Consider the following 25,613-nt stretch of genomic DNA (forward strand, 5'->3'; position numbering starts at 1 on the left):
GAATCCACCTTTTTTTTTTCGTTGTCTGGTCATAAAAAAGACAAGAAAAACTTGTAATATTTTAGGCAGATTTAGAAGGTTCAGAACAAAGGTCTATTATTGGTACACAGTTCTTAGACAGCACAGTTCTCAGACAGCACAGTTCTTGGACAGCACAGTTCTTAGACAGGATGCCTGAAATATTTACTTAGGTTGGCTTTTTTTTTTTCTAGTTTGACATGCACATTTGGAACTTTAGTGCCAGTTTTGCCGTCTGAACACTGCGTATAGATCACTAATGTAAACTGTAAAATTGTGTTCACAGGTGACAAACATGAAAACAATGTCAATGCAGTGTGCATCTTTATATCTGTCATTCGTAATGCATGCCAATTTGTTGTTGTTTAGAAGTGACACTCATGGGAACTATGCAGACCTGTTGATGTACCCCCAGCGGGTTAGGGGGAAGAATTTACCCGATGCTCCCCAGCATGTCGTAAGAGGCGACTAACGGATTCTGTTTCTCCTTTTACCCTTGTTAAGTGTTTCTTGTATAGTCAATGTTTGTAAAGATTTTAGTCAAGCAGTATGCACGGCCTAGCATTGTAAGCCGTTCGGCTTACTTTACGCCGAAATAACATCTCCAGTACGCGGAACTCGATTTGGTGTACGCCGAAATGCAAAAACCTGTTATTCCAAACGTTAAACCCAAACAGTCCCAGCTTTTGTTTTGTGCGCTGTTCGGTTTAATTCTCAATAGGTTTGACAGTTTGCTTGAGCACGCACTTCCTCTGGCATCGCGCGAGCATGCTTTGTGCCGGTGTTTTGTGGCTCTAGACTTGAAATAATGTCTCGAAGCGAATTGTTGAACGTGGTCAGCCATTCAGTGACAAAGAATCTAGGTATTCCTGGAAGTGGGAATGGCACTTTCAGGCCAAATAACACAAGATTGTCAGTTTTCTTGTTTTCTGTGTGTTTTGCTTGTTGGTGATGGCATAATTTAGTTGCTCAATCTTCTGGGGGGGGGGGTCATTTTAGGTAAAAAAAATCTTCAAATTTTCTATTTTCAGAGGTTTTTTCTATTTCACCACTATTTATATTTCTTCTTTTTTTTTCCCAGACCCCCGCCTTTGTAAGCTGAACTCACTTTTTCCAATGCTAGGCCCTGAGTATGTAAGAAATGTTAAGTCCTTTGTACTGGAAACTTGCATTCTCCCAGTAAGGTAATATATTGTACTACGTTGCAAGCCCCTGGAGCAATTTTTTGATTAGTGCTTTTGTGAACAAGAAACAATTAACAAGTGGCTCTATCCCATCTCCCCCCCTTTCCCCGTCGCGATATAACCTTCGTGGTTGAAAACGACGTTAAACACCAAAGAAAGAAAGAAAGACCCGTTGATGTGATTTGAGAAGGCTGTGGGGCAAATGCATATCGACGTCGTCATGGAATTATGGCGTAACTAATTTTAGACAGCTTTTCAGCAGAAGGCCAAAACTGATCATTGTTATTATGAAATAGTGTTTAAATTTGTACCTGGTATGGACAGAAAGATAAAAGCATTTTAAATCATTTTCTGTCTTTCTCCCCCGAAATCGGCGTATGCTGCCTAAATGGCGGGGTAAAAACAGTCATACACGTAAAAATCCTTTCGTGCTAAAAACATGAGTGAACGTGGGAGTCTAAGCCCATGAACGAAGAAGAAGATGTACTGTCTTTCATATTTTAGAGAATATTTCTCATTGAGAATTTTTTTACTTAGTCTAAAGCACAAAACATCAAAATCGCCATGAATCAACGTGCGCCCACATTTCAGGACGACGACGATATTGCACATAGTCTATCTTAATCTCTCTCATTCTCAGCGTGTAACAATGTCTTGCTGTTGACAATGACAGGTGACATTCACGGAAACTACGCAGACCTGGTGTCGTTTGAGAAAGCTCTGTGGCGGCTAGGCCCCGTGCTGACACCGGCAACGTTCCTCTTCCTGGGAGACTACGTGGACAGGGGGGACTATGGGGTGGAGGTAAGGCCAAGACAAAAAAGTTCAATCTTTTACGATTTCCCAACTGACCCAATGTTTTCTTCCCGACCCTAACACTTTTTTTAACCTTCATTTTGTGTCTGTGTTTTTTGTTTGTATACTCTGAGTGTTTGATTAAATTACATAACTATACCCAACTCTGAGTGTTTGAATGTCATCTGTGTGTGTGTGTGTGTGTGTGTTTGGTTGTGTTTGTGTGTGCTTCTGTCTGTCTGTGTGTGCACGTGCATGCTTGGGTGCATGAATTTTAGTGCTTCTCTCTGGTGATAGTAGAGTTCTAACAGGGTTTGTACAGGTCATGGAAAACCTGGAAAGTCATGGAATTTGATTTTTAATTTTCCAGGCCTGGAAAGTCATGGAATTTCAATTCAAGCCATGGAAAGTCATGGAATTTAAGAAAAATAAGAAAGAAAATAAAAATTAACCTTTAGCACGCCAGCGGCGATTTTTGTCGCCCAGCCATTCGCCCCCCTTTGCCAGCCAGTGGCGATTTGCGTCGCCAGCACAAGGCTTGTTCGTATGACCAACTTCTCGTTCGTATTTGCATACGAGAATAACGGTATTTTTAACGGCACTTGAGCCAAAGCGAGGCTCACTTCCTTCCGTTATCTCGTCGTGTTGTCTGCGCTGCATTTAAGTCGGTTTCGTCGAAGTTTTCTGCTTTTGTTTTTGCATCGATAAAGTACTTTAGATGGAGGATGATGAGTTTGAAACTTTCTTTCGAGTTGTTTCTTGACAACAAAAAGTATGCAGAATTGGAACGAATTACCGAGGAAGATCTTCGCAATGAACTGTGTATCGCGGTGAAAAAAATGACAGTTCGTCAAGTCACAGTGACGGTTACGAAACGGAATTTACGAAAGTGCAGATGGATACAAACAGTGGCTGGTCCAGTTTAGTGAAATGACAGGACCAGCAAACATTACCGATAATCTGACTGCGTAGCAAATGCTTGACTTGCTTGTCGAAGAGACACTGCGTAGAAACTGACTCAAATTCAGTGCAAAGCAAGCCGGTGTCAAAACTGTCAGTGACAAGACGTAAAAGTTTGCATGTTCGGAAATGGCGACCTGTGGATCTAGTCATGGAAAATGTTATTGAGGCTCATGGAAAGTCATGGAAAAGTCATGCAGTTTTGTTTCTAAAAACCAGTGGGGACCCTGTTCTAAACTATTGGTATTTTAGTCTTTGTGCTGGCTTTGTGTTGGTGAGTACTGATTTCTTTTGTTTTTCAACTTTATTAGTATTTTGACTGACATGATATGAAATCTGTTTACAGGTGGTTGCCTACCTGTTCGCCCAGAAGATGTTGGCCCCTCAAAAGTTCTTCCTGCTTCGAGGAAATCATGAGTTGCGCTCTGTCCAGGAAATGTTCCATTTCAAATCGTAAGTCAGTTGAAGCAAAACTTATCTGTTCTTGTGGAAGTTTGTACGCAATGTGATATTATCAACAAGAATTGGTAAAACACAAATGAGGAGATCGTACCCTTGAAGCAGAAATGGTAGACACTGGAACTCCCCTTGTGAGACCTCGACAAATCTGACAAAATCAGGTCTTAACAAGGAGGGAGTCTTAAAATTGGAGTAAATCTAAAGAGGTTACGAATAGAACGTCTGAAAAAAAATCATATGGATATGCTCAGTCTGTTAAAAAAAAAATTTGAAAAAAAAAAAAAATCCCTGCGCTTAGAACTGTACCCACGGAATACGCGCCATATAAGCCTCATATTGATTGATTGATATTGATTGATTCATATCAGTGTGCAAAAGTTGACTCATGGCAGGTTTCACAATCTTCAATCACAGACTTCCTTTTTTTTCAACAAAATCAATCTTGACAGAGACCTTTGAAATAATGTTTTTATTAAAGCCTTACATCCTCCTGGATGGAATCAAGACAAAAACTTGTATGCAGACGCATTCTTGTCGACATAATGTGATATCTTGTTACAGTACTCTATCAAACAAAGGGATAGACTTAAACAGAATTGGATAACCATTTATTCAAAGAATATTGTCCAGAGGCTTTAATAAATTAAGCAATAACAATGCAAGCAAAATATCATTTCCGAGCTCAGTGAAAAAAGCAGCAAATAAGGACTAATTATGGGAATTCCGTTCTTCTGAACTGCTATTTCGCTGTGATGCACGTCATGAGCATACCTTCAAAAAGTAACAATGTTTATTGCACTCCATTTCTCTTTTTTTTTTTAAAGTAGAATCATTGACCAATGAAAATAAAACGATCTTGGAAAAAAAGTTGCATATTCTTAGAAATAAATACCTGAAAATGTAACCCTACCCTCTAAATGGTGACATCATGACAGCGAAAAAAATACCGAACAAGTCATGTGTAGCGATAATAAAACATTAAGTTGATTTGAAACTAAAAGATCAACATTGGAACCAGGGACGAGTCCTTAACAATGCTAGTGAGATTTGGCTAGCCGAAAGCAGAAGACCGAGACGGGTTGCCTCTGCGATGCATATGAACAAAAAAGGCGATTTTTCTCATTTGAGCAGATTTTCACATTTAGCATGACATATCTGTTTATACATTGGGATCCAGGAAATCGAAAGGATACAATACAATGACTTTTGAACCTGTAATCAAAAGTGTTATTATTATTTGCAATTTCTAGAATGTTATGTAACAAATTTAATAATACAATTCTGAACTTACATAACTTGACAAAATGTAAAACAAGTCGCGTGAAGCGATATATAAACCTGTAGTCAATCTATAGGCATCAAATTGAAGGATAAACTCAAAAAAACAGTCATCGGCGAGACTAAATTCAGATAGTCTCGGTTAACCATACCCGAAAACCGTCACGGGTCACACTCGTCTCCGCGAAGCATACTCAACCTGTTTTCTTTAATTCTGAACGCGTTTTTAAAGTAAACATTACATATGTATATATATTTTAAATCAGAAAAAGATAAGAAGTACAATGCAGTAATGTTTGAATCTGTAATGAAATATTTGTTATTGATGACAATTTTAATGAGCGAACTTATTCGCTTATTTTCAAGCTACCTAGCTCTAATGCAATATCAAAGTCCCGACTGAGTCAAAGATTACTTGACAGTTCCGCCCCAACTATCACAAAAACGGAAAAGACGTCCTCAAAGACTGTGGCAGAGTACCTTAACACGCAGTCCCAGTATATCCACAACAGACTGAACTGTGGCAAAGTACCTGGACGCAGTCCCAGTATATCCACTACAAACTGAACTGTGACATAGTACCTGGACGCTGTCCCAGTATATCCACTACAGACTGAACTGTGATATAGTACCTGGACGCTGTCCCAGTACATATCCACTACAGGCTGAACTGTGGCATAGTAATTGGACGCTGTGTCAGTATATCTACTACAGACTGAACTGTGGCATAGTACCTGGACGCTGTCCCAGCCCACTGCAGACTGAACCTTAATTGGCACAAGAATCAGAGAGGAAGAGGTAACCTTAGCCAATGGTGAAAAGGTGGTTAACAACAACCAAGGGCTGTTCTCTGATTCTGAGTCTTGCCATTTCCACTTGAACATCAGCGCACACTTTGATCTTTTTTTTAAAATCCAAGTTGAGGAGATGCAGACCATCGAGAGTGTTGGCCCTACTTAGAGCAAGATGAGATCATTACACCCTAAAAGTGTGCACAGTCTTAGAGGTCTAGCTTGAAAAACATCAGAGATAACCCCAACGTTAAGGTTTTTTGTCTACGGACATGGGGACATTTTTTTGTTTGGCATTTGGAAAGTTAAAACAAGTCGGGTAAGGCAAAATTACTACATTTAGTCAAGCTGTGGAACTCACAGAATGAAACTGAACGCACTGCATTATTTCACAATGACCGTAGTCCGCCGCTCGTGCAAAAGGCAGTGAAATTAACGAGCCTGTTTAGTGCGGTAGTGGTTGCGCTGTGCTGCATAGCACGCTTTTCTGTACGCTTCGTTTTAACTTTCTGAGCGTGTTTTTAATCCAAACATATCATCTATATCTATATAGGGCTTGTGTGTGTGTGTCTGTCTTGTCTGTCTGTCACTTCGCGATGCACGGCCAAAGTTCTCGATGGATCTGCTTCAAATTTGGTGGGCATATTCAGGTAGACCCCGGACACAATCTGGTCGATGACAATTTTCAACACGTGCTCTAAGCGCGGCGCGGTGAACAGATTTTGGTTTTTCTGTAGATCCATTTCCAGTAACTCTTCCTTATCTTCTCCAGTGTTTTGCGCGTTTATCTTCCTTCCTTCGTGTGGCGTCAATCACGTCAACACGTGCTCTAAGCTGGCGAAGCCGGCGAACCGCCACGCTGCATACTCCGTCTCGCGATCATCCCGGCGAAGCCGGTGCGAACCGCCACGCTGCATACTCTGTCTCGCGATCCACCCGACGAAGCGGGTAATCATCTAGTATCTATATGTTTTTTGAATGAGGAACCGACAAGGAATAAGATGAAAGTGTTTTTAAATCGATTTCGTAAATTTTATTTTAATCATAATTTTTATATTTTTAATTTTCAGAGCTTGTCTTTAATCCGAATATAACATATTTATATGTTTTTGGAATCAGAAAATGATGAAGAATAAGATAAACGTAATTTAGGATCATTTTATAAAAAAATAATTTTAATTACAATTTTCAGATTTTTAATGACCAAAGTCATTAATCAATTTTTAAGCCTCCAAACTGAAATGCAATACCAAAGTCCGACCTTCGTCGAAGATTGCTTGGCCAATATTTCAATCAATTTGATTGAAAAATGAGGGTGTGACAGTGCCGCCTCAACTTTTACAAAAAGCCGGATATGACGTCATCAAAGACATTTATCGAAAAAATGAAAAAAATATCTGGGGATATCATTCCCAGGAACTCTCATGTAAAATTTCATAAAAGATCGGTCCTATATGATCGTGACTGGCTGTCTTTCCAAGTTGGAACGTTTTCAATCTGCTGTCTGACGTCATCAAAGTGTTGAAAAACGTACGGCGATGTCTATAAAACTCTCACTTGACCACAACATTCACAATGCCGTGCATTCAAGGATTGAAAAAAACACGGGCATTGATCAGACACAGTCATTGAATGTTGTTATTTTACAGATGAATCTGCTTGACATTTGGTAAGAAATGACCGTCAATCTAGTAGTGCCGGGCGGTCGTGAGAATTCAAGGTTTTCAGAGACAGACAGTAAATAACGTGTTCTGAAATAAACACATGCCGAAAAATTCTTTAGTCAGCCAGTTGATCATCTGCCTGACAACGGATAGGAAGTGTAAAATTGGTCGCATCATGACAATTTGCTGTGTATGGCGGTTATAACAGACGATTTGTCTGCAGGGCGGTCGTGAGAAAAAATGAGACGGACACCTTGCCCGAGTGACAAAATGACCAAGCGCAAGTAGAATAAGCCGTAGTTAGCCTTTCAAAACCATTTCATGTCGTGATTTGATGTAAATTCCTACTTATTAAAAGCATTTTACGTCCAAACCTTTTGACAGCCATTCAAACTGAACAGATTTGTAATTAATGTTTTTGAGACGGACACATTTAGAAAAAAGACCGTTTACTTCGCATGCGATTGTATCGAATAAATATAAACACATTCATTGTTTTTGTTTAACTAAGTGTGTTCATCTATCTCTGTTCTTTGGTTTCTAATGTACTTTTAACTGGATTTCTTTGTGTGTTTTTGTACTGGTGCCTTTGTCTATTGCAATGTGGCTAAAAAGGGAAATCGTGTCCGTCTCATTTCTCACGACCGACCTACCTCTTTCGCAGGTGGGGAATACAAACTTGACTTGAATTCGATCAAAGTTTATTTTTCATATGTAAATTCCGAGGACATTCGACATAGACCAGTGAAAATTCACGACTAAACAAAACGAAACGTTTTATTTAATATCAAAGTTAGGGACATACCCGACTCTGAAGACTGTGAAACCTGTCTCATGGTTATTCATGTCTTAAATACTTTTTTTATTCAGGGAGTGCCTGGAGAAGTTTGGGGATGACATAGGATTACAGGTGTGGGATGCTGTCAACGATTGTTTTGATGTCATGCCCATCGCCGCCACTGTGGATGACAAGGTCAGTTTTGTGGGGGGTGCACAAATCCAAAAATGGACGTACTTGGCTTAGAATCTGTTTCTGTTTCCTCCAGTCTCTGGCAAGAATGATAGCAAGTCATGAGGAATGATGAAATGAATGACGTAGCAAGGACATGACGTCAGGTGAAATAGAACATAGTGAAAGAATCCGAAAGAGAGAGAGAGAGAGGGAGGGAGAGAGGGAGAGAGAGAGAGAGAGAGAGAGAGAGAGAGAGAGAGAGAGAGAGAGAGGGAGGGAGAGAGGGAGAGAGAGAGAGAGAGAGAGAGAGAGAGAGCTTCTGTTTAAAGGTAAAAAAAAGATGTTTAAAAAAAGGTCATTTCTATCTGTGTCTGACCACCAACAGATTACTCAAATGCTGAAAAGGGTATTGTCTGCTCTTGATGTAATGTTTTCTTTTTACCACAATATTGGGGGGCTCCCTTGTACAACTCGCACGTTTGATGTTGTGTGTACAGGTGTTCTGCGTGCACGGTGGCATCCCTAGTCCAGAGAACGAGGGAGGGGGCCACCTGGAAGCCATCAACAAGATCCCTGTACCCCTGCCTGACCCCGAGGTGGACAGTCCCATGGCCTGGGAAATACTGTGGAGTGACCCCATCAGGTTTGTCATCCCATCTGTACTAGGTTTTCTGGTCTGTCCTTGTCTTTGCCTCCATGAGCGGGGAGATAGCTCAGTGTGTAGTGGCGCTTGCTTGAAACCAGTTTGTAACTATTAAGAATAAGAATAAGAATACTTTATTATCTCATAGAGAAATTCAGGCGTGGTACATAACAATAATACAAACAGGACATTGTTTTTACATAAGACATATAGCACTATATAACAGGGCAGGTTATAAACACACCTCCCACATACCTTTATGGCCATTCCTTGCATTGTGCTTACGCATTCAGTCATGAACACATCCATGTCTCACTTACACATCGCACACATGGACATTCTTATACGCTCAACGTACCCATTCACACATGGACATTCGACCACGCTCCACTTACACATTCTTATACGCTCCACTTACACATTCACACATGGGCATTCTTAATATATGCTCCACTTACACATTCCCACATGGACATTCGACTACGCCCACTTACACATTCCCACATGGGCATCTTTAAAGCACTGCGCTTACATATTCTCGCACACCTACGCGTATAACGGACTATGGCTAAACATCATTGCAAAAAAAATAAATCGTGGCGTGGGTTCGATCCCCTATTTCGGCGAGGGATTTATTTCCCAGAGTCAAATGTGTCCAGACTCTTCTCAGAGTCAGAACAACCTTGTGTGCATGCATGAATACAATAAAGATCCCAAGCTCACAGCGAAAGTCTCAGAGCTTGAAAAAAACCAAATAAACACATGCAGAAAAATAATTGGGTAGGGCGATTCTGTCGCTGCGGGAAAGCAGCCTGAATATCCTTGAGGGAATTGCCCATAGACAATAAGATATACCCAATACCAAACGAGACTCTCACAGTCTTCAGACCAAACACCACTGCTACCACTGTTCCCATCCCATGAACCTGTGTGACGCAGATGAAAACATGTGTAGTTGGTGTACAGTGACAAGTTTGTATTTCTTCTGCCTAAAGTGGGCTCCAAAATGGGTGGTGTTCAGTTCCGGATTGCTTGTTGTGTTTGACATACACCCCATCTTTCCCTCCCCTCCCCCTCCCCCCTTTTCTCTCTATCTCCCTTGACCCTACCACCCACTCCCTTTAAATTAAAAACTTTGTTTAATGCTTGTTCATTCTGCGGGTAATGTGTACAGATTTTCATGAAGTTGTGTGTTGAATGAAGAGTTTAATACATTCCCTGTCAGTGTTGTGCTTCAGTAGTTCTCTCTAACAATTTCTACCTTAGATCTCTGTTCAGCTCTGGTGTTGCACACAGTTTCAAGAACAAGAACAAACACTTGGTTGTCTGTTTGGAAAAAAACACACCCAGGATTTTTTGCCGATATTAACTTTGGCAAAGTCGACTTTTTCGAAGTCAACTTTTTCGAAGTCAACTTCATGGATCTCACGGTACAAAGCTTTGGCACTTAATTTTGTGGTAAAAAGACTTTTTCGAAGTCAACTTCATGGATCTCACGGTACAAAGCTTTGGCACTTAATTTTGTGGTAAAAAGACTTTTTCGAAGTCAACTTCATGGATCTCACGGTACAAAGCTTTGGCACTTAATTTTGTGGTTAAAAGACTTTTTCGAAGTCAACTTCATGGATCTCACTGTACAAAGCTTTGGCACTTAATTTTGTGGTAAAAAGACTTTGCGAAGTCAACTTCATGGATCTCACGGTACAAAGCTTTGGCACTTAATTTTGTGGTAAAAAGACTTTGCGAAGTCAACTTCATGGATCTCACGGTACAAAGCTTTGGCACTTAATTTTGTGGTAAAAAGACTTTGCGAAGTCAACTTCATGGATCTCACGGTACAAAGCTTTGGCACTTAATTTTGTGGTAAAAAGACTTTGCGAAGTCAACTTCAGGCTCAATAGAGACTTCCGAAAATAACTCTGTCTGGTTTGTATGGGCTGTGGAAGAGAGTTTCCTCTAAAAAAACATTGAAGGGGCCGATCATCAGCGAGGGGTGTGTCGGAAACACGTGGACAGGAGCTAGTGATGGCCCCTCCAATGTCAGTCAATCAATCAATATGAGGCTTATATCGCGCGTATTCCGTGGGTACAGTTCTAAGCGCAGGGATTTATTTAAAAAATTTTTTTTTTAATGCAATTTATATTGCGCACATATTCACGGCGCAGGGATTTATTCATGCCGTGTGAGATGGAATTTTTTTTTACACAATACATCACGCATTCACATCGGCCAGCAGATCGCAGCCATTTTGGCGCATATCCTACTTTTCACGGCCTATTATTCCAAGTCACACGGGTATTTTGGTGGACATTTTTATCTATGCCTATACAATTTTGCCAGGAAAGATCCTTTTGTCAATCGTGGGATCTTTAACGTGCACACCCCAATGTAGTGTACACGAAGGGACCTCGTTTTTTTTGTCTCATCCGAAACGCAAGGATATTCACTCTTCCACAACCCATACAAACCTAACAGAGTTATTTTCAAAAATCGTCTATTAAGGACAGCCTTCACAGTGATACCTGTCATACTTCTTCTTCTTCTTTTTCTTCTTCTGCGTTCGTGGGCTGAAACTCCCACGTACACTCGTGTTTTTTGCACGAGTGGAATTTTACGTGTATGACCGTTTTTTACACCGCCATTTAGGCAGCCATACGCCGTTTTCGGAGGAAGCATGCTGGGTATTTTCGTGTTTCTATAACCCACCGAACTCTGACATGGATTACAGGATCTTTTTCGTGCGCACTTGGTCTTGTGCTTGCGTGTACACACGGGGGTGTTCGGACACCGAGGAGAGTCTGCACACAAAGTTGACTCTGAGAAATAAATCTCTCGCCGAACGTGGGGACGAACTCACGCTGACAGCGGCCAACTGGATACAAATCCAGCGCGCTACCGACTGAGCTACATCCCCGCCCTACCTGTCATACTCACCTGCCTTTAATGAATTTACAGCATTGATCTGGTGACCCCAGAGACCATGAAAGACATGAAAGAACACCAGGGGTTCACCTTCAACAGCCGTCGCGGCACAGCGCACTTCTTCAGCTGCAACGCTCTCTTCGCCTTCCTGGAGCGTAACGGTCTGTCGCACGTCATCAGGGCTCATGAAGTGCAGGAGGTGGGCTTCCAGGTAAGGAGAAAAGCCATGAGAGGAGAGTGGGGTGGGGGGGGGGGGGATGTTGGAGGGGGAGTGTGTGTAATAGGTCTGCGTACAGTGGAACCACTCTTTTAAGCCGCCCCTCCCCCCCCTACCAGCCAATGATAATTTCCTGGCCGTTTCTCAGCTTGGAGTTGAGTTAAAAGGAGGTGGGAGGGGGGGTGGGGGTTGGGGGGGAATAATCACGAAAAGCGAAAGACATCTGACTCTGAGGCTCTCTCTCTGTTCCCCCACATGCATACACACACACACACACACACACACACACACACACACACACACACACACACACACACATGCACTGTGTCTCTCACTCTAAAACTTTTTTTTTGAAGAAACAGCTTTCAATGCTTAAAGCTAAGTTTACATTTACATGTACTTCTTCTCCGTTCTTGGGCTGAAATTCCCACGTACACTCGTTTTTTGTGTGCATGAGTGTGTTTTTCACGACATTTAGGCAGCCATACTCCCTTTTGGAGAGAACATTATACATCTTTTCATCCTTGGATTAGCTTTTCTGTATTTGTTTCTTTAATACATTGTTTGTTCAATACAATCTATGAAAGGTTTGTATTGAATTTTTAATCGAACGTTCTGTACAATGATCTTCGTCGTTTTAGAGCCTTGATTTTGCAATGTTGACAGTCCTATCTTTATTTGTTAGATCAGATTATGAGCAAGCGACTTCTAAAAGAGAGTTCCGTTCTCTGTGCAGGTGCAGCAGCAAGGCAAACTACTTACAGTATTCTCGTCGTCTCGTTATTGTGGCGGTGCTAACGATGCCGCGTGCGTCTTGGCCGATAACTTCAAGTTACGCATGATTCGCATCGATACCACATGACAATGGCTGGCATGAATATGGGACAAAGTGATGTGATTTTTTTTGAGTCATCGGTACCCTCATCTTTCTGTGCCCACCACGACTAGTGAGGCAGTTACCTCATGTTTCAATCGTGATGCGTTTTGGAATTGGAGAGGTGATCAAATTGGGTCTGTGAATTTTTATCCGTGATATTGAAAGTGTGTGTCTGCACTGGCTGGGGTGCGAGTGTACCGAAGGGGCTCCCACCGCCGCTAACAACTCAACATTCCCCCCACCCACCCTCCATGATTTGTACTCCTGTGAAAATGGATATTACAAATAAAATATGGCAAAAGATCAAAGAATAGTTTGAGGTCACATTGTTGACTGAAAAAACGCCAAAACATTTTCTGGCACTGTCTGGTTCTGCTGACTCTGTGTGTCTTTCTCTGTGTCTTTTCTTTTAACTGTGTTTATATATTTTATTTATGTGCCCATATATTTTTCTGTCTGCTTGAGTCCAGTTTCATTTACTGTGAAAATCCTGTACTATTCTGTTAGTAAGTGTGTGCGTTTTTGATTGCATGCATGAGCAGGTTTGCTCTGTTTGTGTTTGTGTGTGTGTGTGTGTGTGTGTTGTCTGTGTGTGTGTGTGTGTGTGTTGTCTGTGTGTGTGCGTGTGTGTGTGCGTGAGCATTAATGTGATCTGGGTACTTTGTGTGTGTGCCACTTTCACTACCCTGTTTGCATCTTTAATATTTCAAGTCTATCAACTGCAAATAGGATATTTTTCTTACAGCTGTGTGTGTTTTCAGAAGTCAATTCGGACATACTTATTCTTTCTTTGCAAATATGTACACACTAATTTATTCCCAGTTTTAAGGAATTGTTCAGTTTTCTTAATTTCATTCAGATAGTATGTATCTGTTTAATTTATTCCTCGCATTAATGCATGATTATGTCAATGCTTTACAATTGTAGATATTGTTCTTTTTAACATAGAACTAGGCAGTCTGAATTAAAGTCTTTAATTTTTAAACTCGCTCTTTCTCTGTTTTCTATACGTATATGCAAGTCTTTGTTTGTGTCTCTGTTCCTGTCTCTGTCTGTCTGTCTCACAGTGTCTCTGTTCCTGTCTCTCTCTCTCTCTCTCTCTCTCACAGCTAGTCTCTCTGTTATCTGTGAGATTATTCCACTAAATAAATTTTCAGCAAAGCGGCTTCTAGTCTTGTGAGTCACAATATTTTCACTTGTAGCCTTCTTGGATTGTGAGTGATACAGAATGTTTGTCAGCCTGTGTCAGCCTGTTTTTTTTTATTCATCACTCTTTTTTGTGTGTGAAGAATTCTGTCAGTTCATAGTAGCTGGACAGTTACGGTCATATGAAGAGTTTTTTTTTCTGGAAAGTTGTGGCCATTTAAACAGTTTGAACATACTGGAAAGTTGTGGCCATATAAACTGTTAGAACATACTGGAAAGTTGTGGCCATTGAAACTGTTTGAATATACTGGAAAGTTGTGGCCATTTAAACAGTTTGAACATACTGGAAAGTTGTGGCCATGTAAACAGTTTGAACATACTGGAAAATTGTGGCCATTTAATCTGTTGGAACGTACTGGAAAGTTGTGGCCATATAAACTGTTGGAACATACGGGAAAGTTGTGGCCATATAAACAGTTGGTGATTTTCAACAGTGGATGCGTAGGAAAGTGAGCCAATGGAAGAGCCCGCTCACACTTAACAAAATATGCCTGTTTCTAGAGAATGTGTCAGCAAAAGGCGTTTAAAAAATGATAAGAAAGTTTAAAAGAGCTCAGCTTGGGTCTCAGTTCAGCTGAAAGTTGGTTGAAGACAGTGACATGTTCACCTGTACAACTTTTTAGTGACTTAATTCTCAAACAATTCACGTATCATGTATACTTTTCTGCAAAGGTGAAATATCACAGTCTTGAAAAAACGTTGGACAATCTGTGTTTAATTATCACAATAGAAATATGACATCATGGCTTTTTCCCTTTCATTGTCGTCTCGAAATATTTACTGGTCGAGTATATTTTTCTGCAATATAGGTGCAAAGAATGAATGTCGCAGTCCTGAAAATGTTGATTGCTCGGCAGTTATTGTTTCAGTATTAAACATTTGCTGGGAAAAGCTGCATAGCAGGCACCTTCTGATGATAAATTCATGATTGAAATGTGACAATGTGGCTTTTGTCCTGAATTTTTGTCTTTTATTTTATGATATTAAGCACATTTAAACCTGTAGGGGAATACAATTGGGTCTGAGAATTGCTTTGAGGAATCATCAATTTTATGGTGTGCGTGCGCGCGTGTGAGTGTTTGTTTGTGTGTGTGTGTGGTTATAAGGTAGACATATTGTGGCAGCCCTGAAATACTGATGCAATTGTGATGTAAACTTTTCTGTTTAATTTAACTTTAAACAGCAGTATATTGAACTCACTTGCATTCATTTCCTACAGAAACTCCTACACATACACCAAAGTCATTTTTACTGATGTGATTAAGTGTGCTACCTAAATATTTTCATGTCATCTTTTACGATGCATTTTGTTGCTCAGAACCTGTATCTTATTGTATTATTAATATGGATAATACTGCCTTCTACTGTACTGGTGATAAAAAAAGCGCATTGCAGCACACCCACACCCCTTTCTTGGTTCTTTTATTTATTTATTACTTGATTGAATAATTAATTGATTTGCTAAGAAGTGTGTGTGTGTGTGTGTGGTGTGTGTGTGTGTATGTGTGTGTGTTTGTTGTGTGTATGTTTGTGTGTGTGTGTGTTTGTTGTGTGTGTGTGTGTGTGTGCGCATGCACGTGCATGTGTGTGGTATATAACTTGGACTTAATTTTTTTTATTTTTTTTTATTTGCGTAAACTTACAAATTAACTCTCTTAAAGATACTTGTAATGGTTTCTGGGATTCATCATATTATCACCAGGTATGCATGAAAAAAATCGTTCAAACACCTAGTGTCACCAATTTTTCACTTAAGCAAGGCCAGTATTATTTACCCTGCAGCAGCATCTATTGTTTTTCGATGAAAATGTGAACGAAATATCTTTTTAACTGATTTTTTTCATCATGCTGGTAATAATCAAAATTCAAGAGATATTAAGCTATATTTTCTGATTTTGGTGACCATAGGTTAACACGTTAGTCTGTGAGTGTGTTTACTTGAATCAATTTTTCTGTGAATGCACCTACCTACATGTGTTAACATCATAGCATTTCACATTTCTTTGAAGCACTTTTTCAAGAATATATTTATTATTCATCTCTTATGCTGGTGATGGAGAATATGTATGAAAAACTTTTTATGTTTTTGATTTTTTTAAAACTTTTTTATCAATCAATCAATCAATCAATCAATATGAGGCTTATATCGCGCGTATTCCGTGGGTACAGTTCTAAGCGCAGGGATTTATTTTTTTATTTTTTTATTTTAATTTCATGCAATTTATATCGCGCACATATTCAAGGCGCAGGGATTTATTTATGCCGTGTGAGATGGAATTTTTTTACACAATACATCACGCATTCACATCGGCCAGCAGATCGCAGCCATTTCGTATTCCTGTTGAAGGAATACTAATTTCATGAAACTCAGCACATTGATTATTAATCTGTACATCTTGGACTATGATGATTATAGATAAGATTCACATTCCATTTCTTCATTCAGTTATAAATTACTGGTACCATATTCCTTCATAATACATGCTGTGAAGCTGCATATTTTAGCATGCAAGTATTTATGTCTTAGTGTGGTTCATGAATGTTCGACTAAGAAATTAAGCATGTTGATGCATGTGTATAAGAATCTGTGTGAGTGTGATGTTGAGGGACGCTTCAAAGATGAGAGATGATTGAACTTGTATCACTTTACCTTACAGAAGAACATCAGCCAGAAGACAGTCTTAGACTTTAAACAAATCTTTGTGCTTGCTTTTCCTTCATTTGCAGATGGCGTATCCGTTGCATGACTTGTCAGAGGAAAATTATTTACTTTCCTGTCCTGCTTGGAGCAGGTTTTTACAAAATAATAACACACACACACACTCACACACCCATTTTGTTAGGAATTTTGTTTTAACTTTTTGTTCTTGCTTGGAACCAAATTATAACACACACACACACACACACACACACACACACACACACACACACACACACACAGGGTCTATGAACAATGTCCAAATAGACTCAAACAGGTATTGTAGGCATTTAAGAGGACAAGCAACTAGCCCTGGGACTGGTGTGAAGATTGTAAATGTTGATCTCAACTTTGCGTAACGAAACTATCGCTTGCATTATCGGATGTCATACTGCAGCGAACTCTCTCTTAATTTGTCTGTCTGTCTGTCTGTCGGTCTCTCTCTCTCTCTCTCTCTGTTACTGTCGACAGCAACTAGTCCTAGGACTGGTGTGAAGATTGTAAATGTTGATCTCAACTTTGAGAAACGAAACTATTACTTACATTATTGGATGTCATACTGCAGAGAACTCTATCTTTGTCTGTCCGTCTGTCTGTCTGTCTGTCTCCCTCTCTCTCTGTCTCTTTCTGTCTGTGTCCCTCTCGCTCTCTTATTGACAACCAAAGTATTTATGTTTTGAATGAATGCGGTGAATTACACTTGAACAGGTCCCTTCAAATTGATGTAAACCAGGCTGAACCGCTGTGCCGTCTAAAAAGAAAATTGCTTATTTGAATGAGTATACTTTTTAAGCTTTTCTTTTTCAGCATGAAGACTGTCAGTAAATGTACGCACAATTACTGTGAAAAATGTGCTTTCTTGATGCTTATATATACTGTATTTATAGCATATCTCCAGGTTTCTATTTTAGCTTACTGTATTAAATTTCACAAACTTTTTCATTGATTTTCTCTTCTGTGTTTTGTGTGTGTGTGTGTGTGTGTGTGTGTGTGTGTGTGTGTGTGTGTGTGTGTCCGTCATGTATTGCTTGTTGTCGTTAAGATACCCAAAGGAATATGTATGATGAAACACTTCTGAATTTTTCTCACGCCATTTACACACACGGATCGAGGCCAAATTGACAAGCAACTCTTTATTTTACAATCAGATCGTTTTACAATCAGATCTGCAGTCAGACTCGTTTCTTCATCTATCCCGAAGTTGAGATAACAAACCAGGCGTTTTTCCAGATTAATTTGATCTTAGAACACGAATAAAAATTCTAAGGCTGTTCACAAAGGTTGACAAAACAACGGAGAAAAAAACACTAAAAAAACAAACAAGCCATAAGGCAAATTACCAACATTAGAGAAAAAATGGAGAATATACGAAAAAAGAAAAACGACATTTCTTGACAGTGGACTTTTTCTGTGCAGTTAAAATTGAATATGTTTTGTTTTTTAAGTTAGGCCTAAAATAAAAGATATTCCCAGTCAGAAGTTCTGTTTTGAAAATGTTATAAAATCCTTTAGTAGATGTAGTCTTTGATGGGAAAGATATGATGTTATCCTACAACTGGACTTAAAACACACATTGTGTATTCTAAATGTGTCAAAACACATAATTATATGACTTGGTTTTAGCTCTTCGTTACACACACACACACACACACACACACACGCACACACATACAATTTTATTTCAACTGGTAGTTGTACCCTGTTCAAAACACGAGTCTCTGGAGCCAAACAGAATATATCTTGTCATGTCTCCTATCACATTGTCCTGCTCGTCTAATCGCGTGTAATTCCTAAAATAGTCAAAATAAAACCGATAATACAGATGCAACGCATGAAGATCACTCCAGTCATAACTCCTGTTTAAATACAGCGGCTCTATGTGCTCGAAATTCGGTCTGAAGAAGGAATCAACCACGGTAACCAAATGGGAGAAAACTCTGGACATATTGTAAGGAAGGCTCGTAGAGTGTTCTCCCCACTTGGCGTCGTTGAAAGTGACATAGCTGGCCAGCCATAGTTTGAGGAAGGGGGCCTGCGGCTCGCTGAAGATGAGGCCGTTGCCGCATTTGACGCCTTCCACCTCTGTGCCAATGACCACAGAGTGGTTGAGGAGAGCATCTACAGGGCGAAGCAAGTACTGGTCAGTGTCCACGTACACGCCTCCGTAGTCTGAAACAAGTCGCGTAAGGCGAAAATACAACATTAATTTTAGTCAAGCTGTCGAACTCACAGAATGAAACTGAACGCACTGCATTTTTTCAGCAAAACCGTATACTCGTAGCATCGTCAGTCCACCGCTCGTGGCAAAGGCAGAGAAATTGACGACCGAGAATAGCGCGGTAGTGGTTCCGCTGAGCAGGATAGCACGCTTTTCTGTATCCCTATTCTTTTTAATTTTCTGAGCTTGTTTTTAATCCAAACATATCATATCTATATGTTTTTGGAATCAGGAACCGACAAGGAATAAGAAGAAATTATTTTTAAATCGATTTCGGAAATTTAATTTTAATCATATTTTTTATATTTTTAATTTTCAGAGCTTGTGTTTAATCCGAATATAACATATTTATATGTTTTTGGAATCAGAAAATGATGAAGAATAAGATGAAATTGTTTTTGGATCGTTTTATAAAAAAAGTAATTTTAATTACAATTTTCAGATTTTTAATGACCAAAGTCATCAATTAATGTTTAAGCCTCCAAGCTGAAATGCAATACCAAAGTCCGGGCTTTGTCGAAGATTACTTAACCAAAATTTCAATCAATTTCATTAAAAAATGAGGGTGTGACAGTGCCGCCTCAACTTTTCCAAAAAGCCGGATATGTCATACTAGATGATTACCCGCTTCGCGGGGTACCGGCTTTGCCGGGAAGAAGTAGAGCCGAATATCAGGCTGCGCACAAAGGAAAGGAGATAAACGCGCAAAACACTGGAGACCTTCTAAAAATAGTAACGTGCAGTGACCTTCTAAAAATAGTAACGTAGTAACGGGAATATGGATTGACGCCACACGGAGGAAGGGAGATAATCGCGGCTGAAAACACTGGAGAAGATAAGGAAGAGTTACTGGTAGTGGATCCCGACAACAACAACAACAACAACAAAATCGGTTCAGCGCGCACAGCGCTGCGCGCTGAGAGCACGTGTTGAAATATCTCATCGATGAGGTTGTGTCCGGGGTGTAGCTGAATACGGGGTCCAAATTTGAAAAAGATCCACCGAGAACTTTGGCCGTGCATCGCGAACAGACAGACAGACAGACAGACAGACACTAGTCGTATATATATATAGATGACATCATCAAAGACATTTATCAAAAAAATGAAAAACGTCTGGGGATATAATTCCCAGGAACTCTCATGTCAAGTTTCATAAAGATCGGTCCAGTAGTTTACTCTGAATCGCTCTACACACACAGACACACACACATACACACATACACCACGACCCTCGTCTCGATTCCCCCTCTATGTTAAAACATTTAGTCAAAACTTGACTAAATGTTAAAAAAAAGATCGTTCTGCTTGCAAAATGCACAACGTGATTATAGTCCACCGTTTTCAGCCGGGGTTCATCTGTCTCTTTCGCGTTCCCTTTTTAAAAAGCTCATCAGTGACGTCGTTATTTGATTATCTTCCATCACCGCAACGAGATTTTTTTAACCATTACCACTTCTACTATCCCTACCCCCTGCCCATTTTGACAGCTAATTAACATACATTTAGACCACCCCTGAGAAAAAGGGACAGGACATTTTTTAAACTTTTTTTTATGTAAGCTCAGGGCCGGATTGCTTCGGAGAGAAATACAAAGAAAAGGAGGCATACATTCCTATTTATAAGATAATGTATAAAACTTGAACTTTGTGGGGTATCAGACTTTTGCACGAGAATCACTGACCAATGAGTAAATTCGTAAAATTGAAATGAAAAAACAGTTTTGAACTTAAAAATACCTGAACAATGCAATGAATTATTTATAAATGCTGTCCGTCTTTTTTCCTTCGGACACGGCCCGTTAGTCGGCCAAGTGACCTATTTTAATTCTGCTTCCTGTTCTCAAGGGTAGACTCTAGCCTTAACCAGATTAAGGGCGCGATCAAGTTACGTGGTATGTTACAGCTCTGTTACTTCAGACAACGGCAAATACAAATATTCACGGTAGTCAGAACACAAACCACGTCCAGCCTAGCCTCGGTCAACAAAGAATCCGGTAGAAAATCCACACTCGTAGATCAAGTAGACAAGCGATTTAAGCTTGTTAGTTGTAGCGACTTTTAAATGGTAGGATGCTTATATGATGTGTAAAAGTCTGCATAGATATGTGATGGCATAACAGAAAAAAAAATAATGTCAGTCTCGATCTAGTAATGTGACATTTTGAACGGAAAAATCCTTCAGACTCACCAATGAGGATCTGGAGTCTTGTGACGTCAGCGCTGTGCTCCACGACATTGATGACGTTGCCGTAGATATGACGTGGCCGTGTGCGCTGGACGAAGATAACATTGGGCACGAGCTGCAGAAGCGCGTGCCAGTAAATTCCAGAGGGAATAATGTCACCGTGGAACAACACAAGACAGGGCCGAAGAAAGCGAACAACGCTCAAAACACTCACAAAACTGTACAGGGGTATGCTGTTGTCACCGAACCACACGTAATGAGCCACTCTTGGCACTCGTAGGCTGACGTCACTGCAGTGATCTTTGATGACACGCTTCAGGCATGACGTGTCGTTGGCAGTCAGTGTCGTCACCGGTGTCGTGTACGCGTTGACCTCCCTCAATACAATGTCCGCGGACGTTTTGTTACAGTGCAAAACAGCTTGGAGTCTGGTTTCGCGGGTTATAATTTTGTATACGTTCCAATCACAAGGTAGGAATGGCTTGCCTGGTGTAGTTGAAACATTTGCTTTTTCTGTTGTGGAAGACGTTGGGCACGTTTTTTTGGGAAACGATGACGTCAATTCACGAATGTTTGTTGCAATCAGTTCACTGTTGGAGATAGTGACGAACCGGCTCCTTTTCGTTGTTGATGAAATGTAGCTTAATCTTTGTACCGGTTTATCTGAACATAAAGAGAACAAAGAAGCCATACAAATCCAGGTGAAAGCAATTAGAGTGAATGCAAGTTATGAATTATTTGATAGCCGGTCTTCTGTGCAACTCAGCGTGTGGCACACACTCCCACCAAATGTATAGTGTATACTTTCGCGCATACCTTGCATGTCATGTATTGACAAAAGGACAGTTTGAATTTATGACAAGACTAACAACCATGCAACACAAATATCCCCCATCATGCTAAAGGGAGGTAATCAATGAAACACAAGCCTTATGATCAGTCAAGTTCATTTTTACTGGACTGATAAATCAACATAGGTAAAGGTTTTGGCATAAAATGGGCACGGATTGGCGGAAGATAAGCATGGCTAAGGGGAGGGGGGGGGGGGGTAACTGCTTTATTGTGAAATTCCATCCCTCCAAAAGCTGGGCCCAGTTTGACTGGCAACAACGGGTCTGAGATCCACTGCAAACCTTCATTATTTTGTATGTATATGCATAGGCCAATCATAATGTTCATTGCTGTCACGCACACGTATGGGCGAACAAATGCACGCTCGCACACACGCGTACAGACACACGCCCGCGCACACAATTTTGAAAACGCAGCCTTAATGTATACTCTTAAAAGTTAAGGATATGTCAAGAATTTCGAAAATGTTTACAATCTTTAAAATTTTCTTAAAAACAAAGGGTCCAATAATTCAATTGTAGCTTGCTTCTTTTTGTTTTAGAATTCACAAAAGGACTGTGATTGTTGCTCTAGAAGCACTGTTCCGGCAGATAATGGTATCGCGCCAGGATAAACAAGCTTTGGGGGGGAAACGGGGGGGTGGTTTTTTGAAGTCCTAAGTTATTGTCGCAAAACATGCAGGGGGAAAAAATTGTATGTTAAGAGTACAGTTGATAAACTCCCAAATAAAATAAATCATATCGGAAAAACCTTACCTGTAACCTGTCTCTGCTCCCTGCCCACGAACAAGACGAGGGGGTTACCAGGCCCGTACAAAGGAAGGCTGTACAGAAACAACATCCCCGCCGCAACAACACACACCGTCATCACCACAAACATGTTCTGGCCACTTTTCACACACATTTTCGTCGTTTCGTTAGATAAACCAAAAGGAGAGAAATTGTTTTCTTTTACGGGCAGAAGTTGTGCGTCTGCTTCAAGTCATCCAAATACCCACCCGTGCAGCGGTTACATTTTGGGATAGTCACTGTCGTGGAAAGAACTAGCCCAGAGTTTCTTCGCTTTTGCTTTAAGGATTTGCGCTTCTTTTCCATATAAGCGATATCCCTACCTCGAATTCAAATCCCAACATTTAAAATCTGGGTTTTAGTTCGGGCTTCAGCTGAGAGTTGTCGTGGGAGAAGGTATCTAAAACAAACTCTTTGGAAGTCGGTTGCCATTTCATTCAGGCTGTACCGGCATGTTTCAAACGTCTTTCCTTCACTAACACTTCTACAGTCCTTTGTGTTGGTGGGCGGGATTTCTTCAAACTATCTCCGCGTTTGTCAGTGTTACATGTCTACAAGGAGGCACGATGGTGGCAGATAAGCGAGTGAGCTTCTCATAATTGAAAAGCGACATGAGACTGTTATTTGGCGGTGAACAGCGCTATATATAGAAGAATGTTTTATTATTATTATTATGACAAGACTAACAACCATGCAACACAAATATCCCCCATCATGCTAAAGGGAGATAATCAATGAAACACAAGCCTTATGATCAGTCAAGTTCAATTTTACTGGACTGATAAATCAACATAGGTAAAGGTTTTGGCATAAAATGGGCACGGATTGGCGGAAGATAAGCATGGCTAAGGGGGGGGGGGGGGGGGGTAACTGCTTTATTGTGAAATTCCATCCCTCCAAAAGCTGGGCCTGGTTTAACTGGCAACAACGGGTCTGAGATCCACTGCAAACCTTCATTTGCCCCTGAGTCAGCATGGTCGGGGTGTGAAACCATTACCATGTGCTTGCTTTCCGGCACCCATGCTGCTGTTTTGCGGGGCTTTGCTACCAGCCCCAGGCCTTAGATCTGGAGGGAGCAGGGTCCAGAACCGGCCACGGGATATCCCATCCCGTGGTTCGCTTGCCACATCCCGTGGTTCGCTTGGGCTCACCTGTGGACCCTGCGTAAGTCCGGTAACAATTTACCAAAATACAGCAGAATGCAGTGTCCCCCTTTACCATGCTTATCTCCCGCCACTAACAGCTATGTAATAGGTGTTCCGCCAATCCGTATACTAGGCACTTCTAACGTCTAATTTAAGACCATGTTAGCGAGTTGCTGCTCTAAGTTTTCTTTGAAGAGTTCGTTTCCCCTATGGTTGAGGTGGACACCATCGGGGAGGAGGCAGTCCATGCCAATGTTCTGGTGGTATATGACTTTGCCGTTCTCTTTCAGGATTCGGCCCCTGGCCCTCCGATTGAGCCTTCGGCGCGAGTTTTCCGCGCCTTGCAGGGTGTGGGCATGCCGCCATGCCAAGCGGGGTAGCATGTCCGACCACACCAATATCGTCGCCGGATAATACGCCCTGATGAAACAGACAAGCTCCTCAAGCTCCTGTAGCCACTGTTTTTGGTCCACCCGGGCGATGTCGTTCGCGCCCACATGCAGGACCAGGTAATGCGGTGGGGTTCCTCGGATGGTGCTGAGCAGCTTGTTGCGGGCCTGGGGAAACCCAAGGCCTGGCTGCCCCGCGAGCTTATTATTATTATTATTATCATTATTATTATTAAACTTTTTTTCCTCAATATTTGATGCGCTTTAGTTCACCGGCGTCATAAACGAACCATGTGGTCCCTAGGTTGCAGCTGCCTACGGCTCGAATAATGAAAAGTAGGCCTGTGTCTACATGTGTATACCGCCACGTCTCTCTAACATGTCTCTGACGTAAGTCTTTGATAAAGGCCTGAGAGGTTACGTTACCAGTTGCGCCCATGTCGATCAGTACTGTGGAACCTCCCTCTTAAAACCTCAACAAAACTGAGAAAATCTGGACTTAAAAGGGAGGGAGTCTTAGAAGAATTGAGGTAGATTTACAGAGGTTATGAATGCAAAATCTGAAAAAGCTGGATCTTAAAATGGGGAAAGTCTTTTTTTTTTTTTTGGGGGGGGGGCGGTCTTAAAGAGGGGTTCTATTGTATGTGGAGCGTGGTGACGAGGTACTGTGTGACAAAATATGATAACTCCTGCCGGGTCGGCCCGAGCTTGAGAAGACTCGAGCTCACAAGGCCGACACCTATATAAGGCCAAAAAAAAATAGGTCTGTTTACGGTAACATAGGCCAGAAAAATAGGGTCGGTAGGTCGGGATTTTTTTTTCTTTTTTTTTTCTCCAAAAAACCATATTTTTACGGGGTTTTTTCCCCAAATGCCAAAAAAAAGTCTAGGGTCGCGCGAAAAACATAGGGTCGGTCGGGTTACCGTAAACAGACTATTTTTTTGTTTTGGCCTAATATATATACTTGTTTTGTAAGCAAATAAAAACCAAAACTAAAGAAAACAGGACACGCGCATGTTCGCGAGACACGGACGAGAGGTATGAATGTTTTATGTATAAAGCCATGGGCCCTATTGGATGGACCTGAACACATCTAAGACAACCAATTGCAAATACAGTGTCAATACAATAAATAAACGTAGAAATCAAGTGGTGTTACAATAGTTAACTGTGTGTGTGTGTGTGTGTGTGTGTGTGTGTGTGTGTGTGTGTGTGTGTGTGTGTGTGTGTGTGTGCACTGGCTGCGTGCATGCGTGCGTGCGTGTTTTTGTGCAGATTTAGCGTGTAAGACCCTGCCCCTCCCCTTCTTTTTCATCTGTGTGCATTTTTGTTCAAATGTACCCCCTCTACTCACACACATGTGCCCATCA

At 40.9% G+C, this 25,613-nt stretch overlaps 2 protein-coding genes across 3 annotated transcripts in view; one reads left to right on the plus strand and one right to left on the minus strand.

Annotated features, from left to right (window-relative positions):
* Nucleotides 1-17,603, plus strand: part of LOC138976039 (uncharacterized) — a 38,452-nt gene extending 20,849 nt beyond the window's left edge. For both annotated transcript variants that reach the window (XM_070348830.1, XM_070348831.1), the window contains 6 exons: nt 1,876-2,006; nt 3,304-3,410; nt 8,020-8,122; nt 8,599-8,744; nt 11,701-11,878; nt 12,621-17,603. In XM_070348830.1, coding sequence (XP_070204931.1) covers nt 1,876-2,006; nt 3,304-3,410; nt 8,020-8,122; nt 8,599-8,744; nt 11,701-11,878; nt 12,621-12,746 — 791 coding nt within the window. In that variant the 3' untranslated portion in view covers nt 12,747-17,603. The remainder of the gene's footprint in view (nt 1-1,875; nt 2,007-3,303; nt 3,411-8,019; nt 8,123-8,598; nt 8,745-11,700; nt 11,879-12,620) is intronic.
* A 194-nt stretch (nt 17,604-17,797) lies between these two features.
* Nucleotides 17,798-23,310, minus strand: LOC138976040 (uncharacterized). The gene is made up of 3 exons (XM_070348832.1): nt 22,677-23,310; nt 21,073-21,732; nt 17,798-18,834 (listed from the first exon to the last, which is right to left on the minus strand). The coding sequence occupies exons 1-3, from the start codon at nt 22,822-22,824 to the stop codon at nt 18,347-18,349; spliced, it is 1,296 nt and encodes a 431-aa protein (XP_070204933.1). The 5' UTR covers nt 22,825-23,310; the 3' UTR covers nt 17,798-18,346.
* Between the last annotated feature and the right edge of the window lie 2,303 nt (nt 23,311-25,613).

Source organism: Littorina saxatilis, linkage group LG9, assembly GCF_037325665.1.
Source record: "Littorina saxatilis isolate snail1 linkage group LG9, US_GU_Lsax_2.0, whole genome shotgun sequence".
NCBI classification, from domain to species: domain Eukaryota; kingdom Metazoa; phylum Mollusca; class Gastropoda; order Littorinimorpha; family Littorinidae; genus Littorina; species Littorina saxatilis.